This window comes from Lagopus muta, chromosome 3, assembly GCF_023343835.1.
Source record: "Lagopus muta isolate bLagMut1 chromosome 3, bLagMut1 primary, whole genome shotgun sequence".
NCBI lineage: Eukaryota > Metazoa > Chordata > Aves > Galliformes > Phasianidae > Lagopus > Lagopus muta.
In genome coordinates, this window is record NC_064435.1 from 32,835,808 (window position 1) to 32,853,972 (window position 18,165).

General features: G+C 38.9%; 1 protein-coding gene across 1 annotated transcript in view; it reads left to right on the plus strand.

Moving 5' to 3' along the window:
- Window positions 1-18,165, plus strand: part of SLCO5A1 (solute carrier organic anion transporter family member 5A1) — a 64,239-nt gene that overhangs the window by 41,239 nt on the left and 4,835 nt on the right. The window contains exons 4-6 of the mRNA XM_048938923.1: window positions 1,945-2,109; window positions 6,412-6,610; window positions 15,893-16,052. Coding sequence (XP_048794880.1) covers window positions 1,945-2,109; window positions 6,412-6,610; window positions 15,893-16,052 — 524 coding nt within the window. The remainder of the gene's footprint in view (window positions 1-1,944; window positions 2,110-6,411; window positions 6,611-15,892; window positions 16,053-18,165) is intronic.

Sequence of the window (18,165 nt, forward strand, 5' to 3'; positions counted from 1 at the left end):
TGTTGCAGCAGCTGTCCTGTGTCAGCCATTTTCTTAAACTGCATCATCTTGCCCCATGAGAGGCTTTGCAAAAGCATCTTGGCTCTTGTTTCATTGGTTTCTTTTTGCATCTGTGCCCTCACTGGCTAATCCAATGCAATCCAACCCCAAAATAAAAGCAAAATCTGGTGAGATTTGATGACTAATGCTTTTTTACACCTTTGATGTTTTTTCTCTTTCATTTCCTCTTGAATAATGAGATTCATTTTGATCATTTGTATTTTGAATGTGTTATATCTGATAATAAATACTGATAAAGTTTCATTTTGTTCTTGCTACTCTCATGCAGTTTCAGCTGATGTACAGCTGTATCACAAGCTCCCATACATTCACAGTGATATTGTATTGCCACATACTTGTGTTTTCCCTTTTCTTTTCTCTTTTATACTATTGTAAACGGTGCTATAATAATTAAAAAAAAAAAAGCAGTAAGTGATCAAAAATGTTAAGACTCAAATATATGAGTGCTTCTTAATAAGACTTATTCATTACTTATTTCCACCAAATTTAGTATTTTTCTTCATAGAGGCAGCAAGAGAGCATTTGACTACATTAAAATGATAAACTGTTTGCACAATGAAATCAGTATAATTTTTGACAACTGGCATAAGCTAAGACTGGATGCAGTCAGACAACCGCCGTGCTAATTTGCAGTCTAACAAGTTCTGACATGATGGGAGCCTAAACTCTGTTTGCTTTTATATGCATAACCTGCTGAAGTCCATGGAGTAAGTGACACAGATTTGACTTGATGACTTTTAACATCAGTAACATTCTCACACAGCAGTTTTGCTGTTCTGCACTTATTCAGCTGTTTATTTCTAATGAATGGTCATGTCATTGACTTCAGTGGGCTCTGGTTCAGGCAGTGTTCAGTTCTCGTGAAAAGTTAATGAAAAAACTCAGATCTTATTGGGCTGAATATACTTGTCATGGTTGGACACAACATGTGATCTTGGTATTAGCCCCAGGAGAAGAAAACCCAACCATTATTTAAAAATTATGCCATGTAATCTGAAAAAATTAACTCTTAAATAGAGTTATCATCATTTTGTGATGGTAACTTGATATCGCTATAGGACTGGATTAAAAGTATTTAAGTGCTTCTTATAATGACAGTTCTGAATTTCATGGGGTTTTGATATTTGATTTGAGGGTAATTACAACAGCTGTGAATGGTTTTTACATTTAAGCTAACGATATGTGCTCATTTTTAATTGATTATTTTATCTCTTCTGGGAACATTAGAGTTGTGTGAGTTGTAGAGTTGTACATATGTAATGTACATTGAGATTCATTTATATTGACATCATTTTCTCAGTATGCTTTGTCTGCATGCACTGCAAATATTTTTTAATCGTATAAAAATTTGTAGTCTAAAATCTTTTGTTTTCCTTTTCAAATTATAGTAATATTATCCCACTTTTCCAATGGTGGTCCTTTAAGCAGAGAGCTGCAGAGGTGTATGGGATTGTTTTTCCTCATGCGGAGTGCAAAATTCAGTATTGTTTCAGTAGCAGGTTGTGTGTTATCTCCTAGAGAACTTCAAAAGAAGACATCAGAACAATTCCTGATTTTTTTCTTTTTATTACTGTTTTTCTCTGCTCTTTACTGTTACTGCATAGGTCCTGTTTCTTCAGACAGCGTTGTTAAAACAGACCTCTGTTCTGTTTGTGAAAAATGGGACTGCAGCCCCAGGCAATGCAGTGAGATAGTGTAAGAACAAACAGCAAAGAGTGCAATGCAAAATATGCACTCTCCCTTCCGCTCAGCAAATGGAGCCAGATGCTAGCAAGCCATTATTTACAGTCCATCTCAAAGGAAATCAATTTGTTTTGTTCCAATTTGCTTTTGTTTTTCACTCATTATTTATAACATTCATTTGTCATTTTTGTCATTTTATAGAGCTTCCACGGGCAGCTGTCAGGATCTTAAGCAACATGACATTCCTTTTTGTGAGTTTGTCATACACAGCTGAGAGTGCCATTGTTACAGCTTTTATTACCTTCATTCCCAAGTTCATCGAGTCACAGTTTGGCATCCCAGCATCCAATGCCAGCATCTACACTGGTAAGGCATTGCCAATGAGTGTAACATTGCAAGGGTTGTCGTTCTTTGGCTGATGAAATAAATCAGTATAGGAATTAACTGAAAACATGGCTTTTAGGAAAGGTGATTTGATCCATCTTTGTGTGCTGGTTTGGGTATTCAGGCTGTTTGTTGATGTTTGCTATATTTTTTTTTAGTAATGTGAACCAATTTAAATTGTTTGAAGGCTCTTCAGTGTTTGTGTGTGCAGACACTGACCTTTTATAATACGTTAATAGCCTGTAGGGGAAAAAAAAAAGCAAGAAAAGCAAACTAGAAAACCCAGGAGCGTTACTGTGATGTGTGTGGCTTAAAAGTCTCTTACGTGTTGTTATTTGATGTGAATTTTACTTCCTTTTTGATCTTGAAAATGTGCTAGCCTTTTTTTCTCCCTGGGGACCATCTGTTTATCCTCCCTTCCCTTCCTCATCTCTCCCCCAGGTGCCTGTGCCCTTCTCCCCATGTCTCTGCCACCACCGAGCACCCAGCAACATGGCCTAATCGGGATGGCTCCCCGGGCCCTGATACTGCTGGGGCCCTGCTCTGGCAGCTGTGCCACTTCCTCTACTGCTGCAGTGTGCGGCTAAATCCAATGCCTCCTTCAGCTTCGGAGTGTCAGTTCTATAGCAAAGAGGGATGGCCTTCAGCTGCAGCTTCCCTAGAGCAAGGGGCCAAATTCTTGTTCAGAGTCATATCTATGGCATGCAGATCATCACCCTTCTCTCCTAGCTACATCAGAGGCACTCGTCTCCATCTCTTCTTTTCCTTTTCTAAGCATCTTTTTGCCTTCTCCTTACTCATAGAATAGCTGTTCATTGCTAATTCTCTGCTCCTCCATTCTTTCAGCTAATATGCCTGACAAGGTGCAGTGGGGTGGAGAGTGAGTTGTGGGAGTGAAGGTGAGGTGCAAGGAGAAGAAAAAAGGCAGCAAGAGAAAGGGGGACAAGTCACTAAGACACATGGGAATCATTTGTCACATACAGTTTGTGGAAAAAATCCAGAGTCTCTCTAGAGTGTGGAGGAGAAGCATTAGAGAAGTACCATGAGTTGACTTCTGTTTGCAAGCTTGCTGGAGTGAGGGCATGAAATCCCTGTGTTCTGTACATAAGGAGAAAATTTGATTGATGGAACCAAGGTTCTACTTGAAGTTTAGGCTATCTGCAGGCCCATAGGAGTTTGCTGTTTTCTAGGAAAACCTGGAAAAGGAAACTTGGAGATTCTGCATTAAATTATATTAGTTAGTTTAATACATAACTAGTTTACAAAATTTTCTGGTTAGCAGAAGGAGGACTTGCAAATTATTCATATATCTGCATCTGTACTTCATATATATATATATATATATATATATATATATTATCATGCTGAATCTCCTTATATGTGAACAGTAAGAGTTTTGTATTAGTTATTTTGCATGCCACTGCATAAGCAGCAGTTTCTTAACTAAGTTTCAATTTATTTCTGTTTTTAAACAAACGCAGCACTGATCAGCAGCAAAAATTCTATGTGCCAAATTTTACAACTTGAACTTCTGCAGCTTGTGCTAAAATCTTGACTTGTTTGTAGTTGGGTTTAATTTTGACTTGAAGTTGCAGATAGATATTAGATAAATACACAAATACAAAAAATGTTATGTGCTTTGATAGAAGATTTACTTGTGAAAGAGTTACAATTCAAATAACTTGTAATTGGAAGATCTGCTGTATTGCAAAGCCCTGTTCTGGTAACTTCTGCTAAAATGAATACAAATACGTTGGATCTACCAATAGTTTTAGGAAAGATGTAGGGTGCATCTCAAACAGAATCGCTTTGAAAATCTCTATGCTATTCCCTTTGGAAGTACAGCTCTGTTAGCAGATACTGCAGTTTTCTGTTACCAGACTATTAGTAACTGTTAAGATCATCTTTTGCCACTGTGGAAAGCCTCAAGTGCTGCAGCATCCTGACAACAGCAAAAAGGACAAAGCCTGAAAATTGCTGACTGAAAGCTGATACTGCCTTGGAGCACTGTACCCAGGAGATTTTTTGGCACATGCACAATTCCTGGAAGCCAAACTGTCATTATGAAATGAAGGAAAGTGCAGTGCAACGGCTTATATCAGATCTTAAGCTTTATTCTTCTAAATGGCTTTGAAAATGAAGAATGCCTGTCCTGATTAGATGTACATGCTTGGCTTTGCCCTGCAAGCTCTTCTGGAAGTGCACTATAGTAGCAGTGTGCCTTTGACAGTATATCACTTCTGATTTCACATCCCCTGCAGAGGAGGAGAGGAACGCAGGGATGAAGAATTTGAGCTTGGGGCAAAAGAACTTCTCAGGCTTCCTGACACACAGAGAGGAATGAGTGCTTCTGTCTGCTGCTAAATCTGCTCCTGCCCTTCAAGTTTCTCCCACAGAAAGGTTTTTCCATCCCCTGTGCCAGTTTGCATGGAGGAATATTTCTTTCTATGTCCTTTCTGTAGGTTTGGCTTTACTTTTTTGCCTTCCTGAATGAGAGGCAGCCTTGGTGGGCAGTTTGTTCATGCTCATCTCCTCTTATTTATGTTCTGTTCTTCATGGTGTGGCAAAAGATGGCTGCAAACAGAAGCACAGAATGACTCATAATGGAAGACCCACTAACTTAATTCCTCACAAAATACATACATGTTTAGTTTCGACAAGGTGCTAGATGCACATGATGTTGGTTCTAATAAAAGGCTTTTCCAGTACATTCAAGAGAATAAGACAGAAAATATAAATTCTGGTCCAAAAGATGTTAAAAACTCAAAGCTATGTAAGGTGGAAGGAAAAATAAAAAAGATTACATTCAGTAAGCCTATACCTGGCCTTAGTTCATGTAACTGGTATAGCCAAAGTTTGGTCAATGGAATTTGATTCATCTGACACAGATGTTTTAGAAGACATCACAAGCAATTTCAGTTTATGTTTGGTGGGCACATGGACTTCTTGTAGCATGGCAGGCTTACATGTCTGAGTTCCCACTTTCATCTAAAGAGAAGATTTTCAGAGGCAGCAAAAGGATTGGCATTTCTTTCCCTTGTTCATATTCAGTCATTGAAACTTGGGAGAGGTTACAGCTTTGAACTCTGTGAAAATAATTTAATTCTCCTCAAAGGACTTAGAAATTTGAGTTCTGTTCTTTTGAGAAAGACTTTTTGATTCTGTGAAGGGTTGTTATTAAGAATCTTCCTCATGAAATGACGCTTTATACTTCATCACCAATGGCATTATAATTCAGGTGGCAACTATTTTTACCTCTTATTTTTACTTTCACAGTTCTCAAAATTTTGATAAATGTAATATTTCCTTTACCTTTAGACAAATTAGCAGAGAATGAGAATGCTTTGCAGTATTATTAAAAATATTTTGAAGTAATAGTTGTAGGCTTCTTTAGAAACAAGACAAATTCTTTAAGAATTTGTATAATTAACGTAGCTCTTTCTCCTTAGACAATGCTGCCAAAAGTTGTTCAAATTCTGTATTTATATAGAATGCCTTTATTAACAAAGGCCTTATTTCTCTTGTGTTATTGGGAAGCAAAGCCAAGGAGAAGCTTGAAAGAAATTCTCTCACTTGACTACACCTCTGGCCCTGGGAAGGACAGCCCTGTGACATAACTGCCAGACAGCCACCATAAAGCAGCAGCAGCAATGACAGAAACTTAATAGACATGTATTTTGTAGCTTAAACTTACAGTGTTTGATTCTAGGATCTCAATTTCTTCATTCACGTTTGATCAGTTGACACATTGAGTGGTTGCACTGAAATGAATGGGGCTTCTGATGTAGGAAGGCGCTGTTTCACTCGAGCCAAGCTACCACAACGCAGAACTCTCAGCCAGCTGCGTGCATGTGCTGCCAGGTGGACAGGCTTCAGGGGTTCTGCCCTAGGTTAGCATCTATGCTTCACTGGACTTAATCATGAGAGTAGGAAGAGGAGGATGAATGTCCAAATTTGGATTTCTTCACATTTTTAGCGATTAGGAGCAATGTGTATCTCCTATCTGCATGCTGAAATAAATACAAAGCAATGTTTCTGCTTGTTAATACAATAGTTCTCTTATAGTGCTTTGGCTGCTGGTAATATCATAAGGAAGCTTTTATTAATTCTTGGACAACGCTCCAGAAAAGTGACTCAGTTTGCTAGCTAGCAGAGAATCAGACAATGGAGATCTTAGTGCAACATTTGTAATCATCTAGTTAGGGAACTAAACAACTACTATGTTATTATTTATGCTATTTCTGTAGGTCCTATTTTAATGTCACTCAAATTTCTTCCTGGCAGGTGTAATAATTGTTCCAAGTGCTGGTGTTGGTATTGTCCTAGGTGGCTACATTATCAAAAAACTGAAACTTGGTGCAAGAGAGTCTGCAAAGCTGGCCATGATCTGCAGTGGTGTGTCTTTGCTGTGTTTTTCAACTCTCTTCATTGTTGGATGTGAAAGCATTAATCTAGGGGGAATAAACATACCTTATACGACTGGGTAAGTACCTTTGAATCACTGGAGTTTTCCAATAAACCTGGTAACAAAATGTAAATGCTGATGGCTAATGTTCTGAAGAATCCGCACAACCAAATTGGGATATGATATTATGAGCACATACTGTGTGGTCCTTCTTTTTTACATCTGGTTTGTAATGAAGCCTATGCAGTAACTCACCTCTCTGATGGATGGGAAAATATGTTAGAATGGACTTCAGCAATTTTCAAAGGAAAACACTAATATGGTGTATACATTGCTCAGAATTTAGTGTTTCGGAATGCTTTCTGTTTATGAAAATTGTGAAAATACTAAAGAGATTGTAATGTTTATTTCTGAATAGGTTTGTTTAATACCTTAGGTCTTGAGTCTTCTTGGGCATATACCATTGATGTTAGTGGTGTGCATTGCTTCTGAACCCCTTACAAGTTGTACAAACACCATCCATTTCTTGCCAGGGATGCTGACCTGAATATAACCTTTAAAAAAGGCTGTCAGGAAAAATAAGATACGGATGTGGGAAGATAGTGGGAGTGAGGGATTTAGGCTGTGACATCAAGAAAAATAAAAAAGGATATTTGGAAGCAAGAAAGTGTAGTAAAATTTGTGAGAATATTATCTCCCTAGAAAGTAGTTTCAAGGAATCCTGATCATGAATGTTTTTTACTTTCTTATTAAGCACATTAACTTCTTGTTAAAATTCCTTTCTTCATATATTCATTTATTCATATAGCAAACAGGAGCAAACTAAGAATTTGAAGAGTGCAAACCTATCTGAAGCAGTGTTTTTCACTTTGCTTCTACATCTGAGACAGTGTTTGCCTGTTAAATAAGACTATTTGTTGGGTATCAAAGTCATTTGAATGTCTTGCTTTCAAAGCTCTCTCAGCTTTGCGTGTATAATTTTGAGGATTGGAAGAGACTGGGAGAAATGTAGGGCAGGAAAATAGATGATCAGATGGATGAAAAAGAACTAAACTGGGGCAGTGAGGAAACCAAATGAAAAACACAGAAGATGAATGGGAAGCAAGGGAAGGAGAGAATAGGACAGTTTACACAAAGAATATTTTGCATTGCCTGATGCTGTGTGTTACTGAGTTGCTGTCAAATGATAATTGTAAGGCAAGGAGCAAGAGAAAGCCATGAGCTGATGGAAAGCTTGTGTGCTCATTAGTTTTCTTAATAACCTAGAGTGAAAGCTTGATGCCAAAGGGCTAGCTCTGGAGTGGAGTAGCATAGATGATGAATCCTGGTCTGAGAATAGGGAAAACAGAGAAAATGGGAATAGAAGGTGGTTAGAACGCCTTGATTGTCCATCGTCTGGTGATGTTTATTGTCAGCCTGGGGGAATAGATGAAGAAAGGAAAATTATTAAGAAATGAAATGTAAATTTTATTGTTCCCCATCTACTCTTCACTCCTGATGCCCAATCTGGAGTACTGTGTGCGGGTCTGGGGTGCCAGCACAACAAAGCTAATGGAACAGGTCCAGAAGAAGCAAAGATCAGAGGGCTAAAGCACCACTCCTGAGAAGGAAGGCAGAGGGAGCTGGGCTTGTGCAGTCTGGAGAGGAGAATGATCTGGGGAGACTTCATTGTGGCCTTCTAGTACTTACAGGGAGCTTATAGACAGGAGAGAGACCAACTTTGCACAGGAAGATAGTGACAAAACAAGGGGGAATTGTTTTGAACTAAAAGAGAGGAGATTTAGATTAGATACTAGGAGGAATTTTTTACTCAGAGGGTGGTGAGGCACTGGAACAGTTTGTCTGGAGAAGCCGTGGGTGCCCTATCCCTGGAGGCATTCAGAGCCAGGTTGGATGGGGCTCTAGGCAGCTTGAGCTGGTGGGTGGCAGCCCTACTGCAGGAAGGGGTTGTTAACTGTATGGTCTTTAAGGTCCCTTTCAACCCAAACCATTCTGTGATTCTCTGAAATTTTTTGGAACTACTAACTGAACTGTGGAACATGAGAATGTCCCTGTCTGGTTGATGAAAAGGCTGCTGTTTTCTGCCAGTGAAAAGGTTATTTAGTTTAAATCTATTTCTAAATCAAAATCAGGTAAAACTGTTGTTATTGGAACATTCAGATTAGAATTGTAAGTGCATCTAATTCATTTCTGTGGTAATAAATACATGAATTGAAACTGAAGTCTCTTCATAGCTGTTCTGCAAGTATAATCACATTAGTTCTTGACCACCTTCATCTAATTCTTCTTACTGGTACAAAAGATGAGACTTAGTAATTACAGATTTTTGTAAAGTACTGATGTGTGTCAGGTCTTTAAAATCAGTATAAAAATCTGTGCTTAGGCTAATGTCATCAGAAACGGAGAACTGCTAGCATGTGATAAAGCAGGATTCACGTGTCTGAAGCCTCAGCTCTGTGTAAGTTTTCTAGTGCAGAGATAAAAAGGGGTTAAAGATGGTAATAAATAAGCAGTACTAATTATAAATTCACCTGTAAAATCACCTAAATGTGATGTGACAAATATTCTTTTGTTCATTGTGGTCAATCATATAATTTACTTAGTAAGGAAGTCTTCTACTCAAACATCGAAGAAGGTAATTTTTATGTAACAAAAAATCATGCTTTCATTCTGAGGTTTAATAAAACAGATACTTTGTTCTCTAGCTCCAGTGCTGTTCAGTGTACAGACATCAAAGCCAGTTCATCATGCCTAGATGAGAAATGGGAAACACTACAGTTGGTTTGGTTCAGGATAAATCATCGTCCATGATGCTCTGCCTTACCATGACTGTGCCGGGTCTGATGTCTGGGCTACCTGCTCTGGCAGCAGCCTGAGGATCTCAGCTGCATTGGGCAGTATAGACATACCATACAGCACAGACATATCATGGAGTCTTCTTTGGACTAGTGTGTTTAGTTCTACTTTCTTCTTGTCTTACATTTAAAAAGGTAGTTTTTTTCCTTTGATGAACTGAGACAAGCCAGTATAGAAGAGATAAATAAGTTGGGTTTTAGTTAACATAGAAATATGTGCAAATCAGTAGTCAGAGATGTAGGCAGTGATATGTCGTAATTCAGAATGTTTCATAACTCAGTATTTTTCTCACTGTACCAGCTCAGGGACCCTGGAGGTGCACACAGATTAGAATACATTTGCAAAAATTCTCTGCTTTTTTATGCTGGAGACAAGCAGTTTTTCTGTTGTTGGTGTGTCATCAGCAGTTCTGCTATGAGGAAGGTCAAGGACACCTCTGCTTTGTACATCTCAGCATTTCAGAATCTGTTGTTCGGTTCCTCAGCCTTGTCTCTGAGGGTGTGTTTGATATTTGATATAATGAGCCTTGTGCCAAGCTCTGCTGTCTGGCAACCATTCTCTTGCATCATAATAAACATCTGAATGGGAAGTCCTAAATCTGTGAATGGTCTCTATTTGCACAGCACAGAAGTGCTTGCTGAGGTTCAGTTGGAACCTCCTGTGTTCCAGTTTGTGCCTATGAACTCTTGTCCTGGCATTGGTCACCATTGAAAGGACGCAGACTTCATCCTCTTTGCACCCTCAATTTGGATATATTTATATGCTGTTGTGATCCCCATTGAGTCTTTTCTTCTCTGGTGTGAACAGCCCCAGTTCCCTCAGCCTCTCCTCACTGGAGAGGTGCTCCAGTCCTTTCATCACCTTCAAGACCTTTCACTGGAATCTCTCCAGTACATCCAAATCTCTCCTGTGCTGTAGAGCCCAGACCTAGACCCAGCACTCCAGGTGTGATCTCACAATTGCTGGCTAAAGAGGAAATAGCAGAGAACAGCTGCTTTGGAGGTTTGTAGACTTGTTCTTTCCATGTTTTGAGATATTAAGTAACTAAAACAAGCTCCCAGGGAGCTCATAATAACAGATTCCTGGATTATTTCAGTTCCATCTCTCATATTTCTGGCATGTATTGAATCAAAACAGTTCCTTCTGATTGCTTTCTGTCATTTTAGTATAATTAAAGTTTAATTAAAGCATGTAATTGAGTTACTGAGGCACTTAATGTAAGAAAAAGAGAAATTCTTCCTCTTGTACTCTTAGTTTGTGTTTCTGTTACCCTTGTATCTCTTTCAGACTTATCAGATCTCTTAATTTAGAATCAGTGACTAATTGGATCAGAACAATGACAACAAAGAAGGAATCCAACTAACGCAGTGAGAGGGTCCCTTGTTTGACAGCTACACAAAATTTGCTTCATTGCTGCAATTTCAGCTGCTTGCCAAGTAGAAGCTGCAGATCTCTGCCTTTCAGAACATCCTAGGCCTTAAAGCTTCAATACCAAACCAAAAACATTGCCACCAAGTTAACTCTTTTGGTCATATATTTTTAATATAAATTTATAAATTTATATTAAATTATATATATTAAATTAATATTATATATTATATATATATTAAATTAATATATATTAATATATATTAAATTATTTATAAATTAAAATTTATAAATAATATAAATTTTAAGGTTAGAGAAATTGTGAGAGATTTTCTTCTTTTATTTGTATTTCCTTAGTGTACGATAATGTTGGTTACTGCAGCAGTCCAAATAATATTAATGAAAGCATGCCCAAAGCAACTCTCTGTTTTTAGATGTTACCAAAAGATAGTCAGGCATTGGTTTTGTTTATCTTCATTTCATTTAGATTGTAGTTTCATGGATGAGGGTCCACCTTTTTCCAGCATCTGTGCATAAACTGCCAGCATAAATGGGGTCTCAGGACAAGTCTGAATATCTGAAATAACAGGTCACAGCTCTAAAGATTCCAGACAGTATGTCCTGCCTTATTATTTCCCTTTTCTTGCTTTATTCTAGAGCCACAAGCCTTCCACAGAGCAATGGTTGTAGAGGAGAACAGAATTTAGACAATGTTAGGAACGAGAGTTGCTTTTTTCTTTTTTTTTTTCATCAGCCTCATCTAATAAAGGTCTTCTCTTCATTATCTTTACCAATAGTGAGTCATGGAGACACAGAACAGTCTCCCTGAGAAGGGAACAAATGCAAAAATTGAGTTTTATCCTTGCATGTTTAGCAAACCTGAAGTTAAATGAAAAGAGCAGAGTCACTGCCTGTAATTGAAAGAATAGTTCTGGAAATGTGTCTTTTGGGGCTGGTCTCTGTGTGTGTATGCACAGTTGCCTTTCTGTGACGGATGTCTCTGGCAGCTCAGATGAAGCAACACTGTGCGTTGACAACATCTGTGCCACTGACACAAGTGGGGCAGGTGTTCCTCATATATTCCATGTATCTATTGCAGTGGATGCACTGAAAGTAAGCTGCTTTTTTTCATGGCACAGCTCACGATCAGGACTTAATAGCTCTGGTTCAATTTACTTAAGAACCTGCTTTCTCTGACCAGTGCGGGTAAATCTGTGATGTGCTCTGCAGCAATTCAGAGCTCACTGCTCTGTTTTCCTTTGGTGAAAGTAGGCAGCCTCCTAGTGTCAGAAGATGCTGGTTCAGCTTAGTGATGTGAAAATATGTGCTTCTACTAGTGGGAAAGGTATTCACAGAGATCTGTCATAATGTGTGCTGCTATATAGCAGATGATACATGATGGAAATGGGGTTACATGCATATTTGTCAGTAGAGATTTCAAGTCTTCAGCATCTGTAGTCCTTCATTAGTTTCCGATCATTAAAAGAGGAATGAACAGTGGATGAAGACTGAAGGTAATAAAGATGAAAAGTCTCTTAAAAATGTCTACTAATGAGCTTTTTGAAACAGCTAATGGCTGATTTTTTTTCTATTACACATTCTAGAGAGAATAAAAAAAATCTTTTTACACAAGGCATTTGTTTTAAGCAGCAAAAAAAAAGGCAAGCAAATGCCCAAAATAAACCATACTGTAATTTATTTGTACAAGAGATGATGAAAGCTGGGGAGACACAGCTTGCAGTAACTTGTTAGTAAGTTGAATGTATTTGCTTTGCGTATCTGTAAAGTTAAATCTTCTTTCCGGCAAAATAAAGAAGTCCCTAAGATTAAATTTTCACAGCACTCTCAGTTCAGTTTCCGGGTTCATGCTTCTAATTTCTTGCATGTCTGATTTCATTCACCTTTATTTTTAAGCTGATTTCCTAACCTGTGTGTCATACTAATATTTAGCAATGCAGCTCAAGTGAGTGGACTATGTAAGCGGAGCCACTGGGAAGCAGCCCAAAAATCATCTACTGCTGAGACAGCTTTAATGAGAAGGGATAAGAGGTCAGAAGAATGCATTTTATGGAGTGAGAAAGGCTGGAGAGGGGAATCTGAGCTGTGCCTTTCCTGGCAGCCTCAGATGCCCTTGGTCCTGTCCACAAGCTGGAAGCCAGGGCATCATCACGAGGGTTTCCTGCACACAGGTTGGGAAGCTCTGCTTACCCCAAATATTTAGGCATCTGGGACATCCAGCTCAGCAGGCTGCCAAGGAGCTTGTCAAAATCCAAAAATGCTGCCTCTCCTGTTTCTGTGATAAAATACTGTCACATCATTGCCGAAGTCAGTATGTTCATGAGAAATATTTTGGCGATTTGGATGTTTTCCACCAGACAAAAAGTTCTGTTGGGAAATTACTGGAAAAATCTGTCTGGTGGTGTATGACATTTTGCTTCATATTGCTTTCTGAAATCCAGCATGATATAATGAGACAGGTTTCAGCTGATAGCTGGGAAGGCAACAGAGACAGTATCAGTCCTGGATATTTAATTTCCTGCTCAAGCTGCAATGTTTCTAAAACTGTACCTTGTTTGTTTATGGCACGAGGAAGAAAACACTCAGAAAGGCTTTGGTTAACATCCAACTAGACCACAAAGTGCAAAGTAGCTCCAAGAGCTAAATTTGTGGACCTGATTTGTGTAATCAGTAGACAGTCAATAAATATTTAAAAGGTACTTAGCAACATTAGATCAGCTGCAAAAGTGCACAGCTGGAAAGACAAGCATATTCAGCAAGAGCAAATAGTGTTTAAATACATTAGAAACGAATCAGGTGGAAGTTACAAAGCAGCTGTCGTACCACTTAGCATCACTGATGATGGGAGGTGAGGTGACAAATAACATGGATAACAAGCATTATGTGTGGAGTGTTCCTGAGCCAAGCCTCTGATCTATTTGGGTATGGAAGATGGGAGCAGAAGAACATCCCTTATTGTCCACAGTGTTGCTGGGAAACAGTAAGTCTGATGGTAGCTGTTTGCCATTACAGCTGTTGTAGCTGAGTATTACAGAGCTAAGGTAAGCAAACAGCAGCCCCCAAACCAGTTCAGATTCTTGTTCAACTCCTGCATGGCTGAGGAGGTGCAAACATCCTCCGGATACCTACTGTTCTGTTTAGAGAAGACACTTGAGCTGGCTTGAAACAGCAGTGGCCTCTCTGTGGCATCACTGGGCAATACCAACAGCAGGGCAAACAGGGCAGCACAGTTAATCCAATATTGCACTGCAGTGCCTGGTGTGGATGCTATGCATACCAACATAATTCCCAGGGCAAGAGTTTTGCTTACAGCACATGTGCTAATACCTGTGCCCTAATGGAGCTCAGTATCTACTTTGTGTTTAAAAGGGCCAAACTGCCATTTCTGACAGAAGTTCAGGTCTTCTGGGTTGGATTGCGCTCAGAACACAGGAGAGGGTAGGATGGTACCTGCAGCCCCCTTTACCACTGATGAAGGTATTGTTCTCCTGAAGTTGTAGATTTTCATTAATATATTCTAATGTCTGGGAAAAACCCAGTAAGGCAAACTGGACACCTTGCATCCAGCACACTGGAACTCATATATTTACACTGATTCTAATTGTTGCAGTCTGTTTTTAATTTATGAAGAAACAATGAGTATCCACTTTACCTTTCTTTAACTTTATTTTTTTAAACTTTGTTAGTATATTACCAGGATCTGTATATGAATTTATGTAGGTGTTTTATTATTCTCTTTCAGTGAGGTTGATATGTCTGCTAATGTTTTTCCTCATAGAATCACAGAATCCTTAGAATTGGAAGGAACCTTTAAAGGCCATCTAGTCCAACTCCCCCCCCCCCCAGTGTACAGGGACATCTACGGCTAGATCAGGTTGCTCAGAGCCCTGCCCAGCCTAACTTTGAATGTCTCCAAGAAAGAGCATCTACCACATCTCTGGGCAAGCTGTCTCAGTGCCTCACCATCCTCACTGTAAAAGACTTCCTTGTCCTTTGCTTTGCACTCCAAGCCCTCACCATACCCAGAAGCATTAAAATTCCCCTGCCACCATGGTCATTACTTCAGGGCAGGAAGCAGCTGGGTCACTCTCCTAGTAGTTGTTCCGAGAGCTGGCAGTTTGAGAGTGAATTGGGAGTTGTTCTAGGCAGGGCTGGAATGATGTGGTGGACCAGGCAGCAGGTGGAAGAATTGATCACCATCCCACTTTGTGAACTGGAATCAAAAAATCAAAACCTCTGTTAGTGCCATCAGTTGTAAGCAGAGCTGATTTCTTTCTACAAGTAGCAAAAAGTAGCATTTGACCACTGTACTTTTTAACATCTGATGATGAATCTGATGACGATGAATCTGTGATCTTATGCATATGGATCCTGCTATTACTGCCTGTGCCACTTCTGGATTGAGCTGCTGCGGTAGCGCTGGTAAAGCAGTGCCACAGTGGGATAGATTTTTTTTGACAGACTCTCCATTCTGGGTGTGAGCTGCACACTGGAACTCACTGGTTCTGAGCTTACAGCTACACTCTTTGTGAGAGAACTCAGAAAGTTGGGCTTTGGTTGTATCTCGGGGAAAAGTCCAGGGAGATGGCATAGTGGCTGTTTTCGAGATATTTAGTAATAGTATGGGGATCTTCCATATGTAGAAGATCAGGGAGATTGTTGTATTTTTCAACTGTGCATATCAGTAATACAAGCATTACCTTTCTGGAGCAGTTGGTATGTGGGAAGAGATGGCTAATTAGTTCACATAATGCTCACATCTCATCACTGGGCTCTTCTCTACTAATCAACAGCAAATTGCTGCAGCTCACCTAGTATAAAATGTCTCAACTCTTAAAAGGAAAAATAAGGAGAACAAAATATAACACTCACACAAATGATGTACAAGGTTTAAACTTTGGAATTACTTCTATAGTGTTCTTTCAGTTGTTGGCAGAGATATTTAAGGCTTTCATCTGAGCAAATCATTTTTCAAATCAAGCATATGACCTAGGGTTAATGCAGTCTTTCTGTAATCATCAAGTGTAAGTTCCAGTGCTAATGAGTAGGATGTTTTCTCCTCTGAACAGCAGGATACCTGTGCTTGCTCTACTAGCATGTTCCTTTTCCTTTTTTCAGTCCCACTCTTGCCATGGCCCACAGGAATCTCACTGGGAGCTGTAATGTGAACTGTGGATGTAAAATTCATGAGTATGAGCCTGTCTGTGGATCAGATGGAATAACGTATTTTAATCCTTGCCTGGCTGGCTGCATCAATGGTGGAAACCATAGTACAGGGGTAAGTCCTTCACCCACCTACCTACAAACATGAGTGGCCCATCAGGACTGGAGCAGATTGAAGACTGCTCTGTTTCTAGAGCCAACATCTATCCTTGAAGTATGCAGTCTTTTCACGAGTTCGTCAATGTTATTCTTAATAGTAGTTGTGTATTTTGTTGTTGTTGTCGTTTCCTCTTTGAATGGAAGGAAGAACTTAACTCTTCTGGTAACTGGAAAATGTTCTAAACTCCTTTGTAAGTTTTATGATGGCCTGTTGAAAGCCACTGTTGTTTGTGCTGGGCTGCTTGTTTCACGTTAGTGGTCGTACCACCTGCACTAGTGCATTGATAGGTCTTTTGTTTGTGTTGGTAAATAAAGACTGCCCATTTATTCTGCTCTTGTAAAGCAGCTTTGCCATCAACCTGTCCCTCTCCAGACCCCTTCATGGTATATAATTACCTTTGAACTCATGTAACCAGAAACTAAAGGATGTTAATAATCCACTTTCTCTCTTGGATATGCATTATCCGTTACAGCCCAGTCTTTCAGTTATTCTGGGCTGGGGAGAGGCATCCTGCTGATAAAGTTATACCATGGGAATCTTGCAGTATACTGGACTGAAAGGTACAATTTGACCCTCCAAACAAAAGAGTGGTATTTATATGCTCATTTAATACGAAAGGCAAACCCTTGAATTTTTCTGTTACAGAACTCATTAAGAACTCAAAAAAATCATTAAGAAAGACAGGAAGTAATGTAAACATTGGTCTTCTGAGGGCTTGATTGTACATTCCAAAAAGCTTATTTATAACGTATCAGTCTGCTGATTTGCAGTTCTGAGCCAGCCTATGAACACGAGCATTTCCCTATCTCAAGTTTGACTGGATGATAATGTTTCATAAATGCAGGTTCCTGTGTAGATTCCACTTAGAACAAACTTAGAACAGTGGGTTTTTTTGCTTGTTTTTATTTTTATTTTGTTTTTATTTTCATTTTGAATGTCTTCCTAGTCTGTAGTAGAAAGTTAATTTGGCCCAGTTGTGTAATCTAGGCTACAATTTACCTGATATCAAACTGATGCTAATAACTCATTTAATAGGGAAGTACGTTGGTAATTTGTACTCTTTAACACAGATTTTGAAACACACTGTTTTCTACTATGGTTTAAGAGAAGATCCTTTATCACCTGAAGGTTGACAGTGGAAAAAAGAATTGAGTAGGAAAATACATTTCTTGAGAAAATAATGTTTGACGTAGAATGCTTTTAGAAATGTCTACAAGCTTAGGTCGCTCTATAGCACACAAAATGTTGCTATGGTATAACATCGGGATTTAAGCTTATAGAATATAATGCTTTCAAAATTAGCCACTTGAAAATTGGAATTAGGCAAAAGGATGCCCATGTGGAATTCAGAACTGGTTTATGTAAACTCCAGAATTTCTCTTGCATAAGATCTCTGTCTCAGTGCACAAGTCTCAGTGCACAAACTTGGTTTCTCTGATGATGAGCGAAGATTGTGTACTAAAGAAGACTGTTTTCTGTAGGAGGCCTATTTGGAAGCAACAAGGAGATTAAGATGAAGACTGTAGGAAGGAAACAAATACTTGTGATTTTAGACAGTGGAGAGCTACCTTGAAACGAAGAACCTAAGAAACTGGATTCTGTTATTGCTTCCATTCCTAAGCAATACTGGGCAAGTCACTCAAAAATTTATCCCAGTTGGTGATTAATTTTTTATTCTTCATATTCTGGATGATCAGCATGAGCAGTAGTCAGAAGTGTCTTCTGCAGAAGCACTGAGTGCCTAAATCTTTATCTGAAGGCAGAAAAAAGTTGTGTTTAGGAAATAGTAAGTTATATATAAGGAAAAATATTCTAGAAGAAAGGGATCTTTGTTCCCTTAAATTTGCCACTCACATTTCTGAAACTTTTTATTTGTTTCAATTACTTAGCTACAAAATAGTGATAACACCATCAGTGCCTCATCTCAGCTGTTTTGAAGATAAATTACACCTTTTTGAAAATGTTAAGCTATAATGATGAGTTTGATTAAAAAAAAATCCATATGAAATATGAGCTGATCTGTAGTAGAGTTCTATTAGCATGAAGAGAAGAATGCTTGGGATCATAT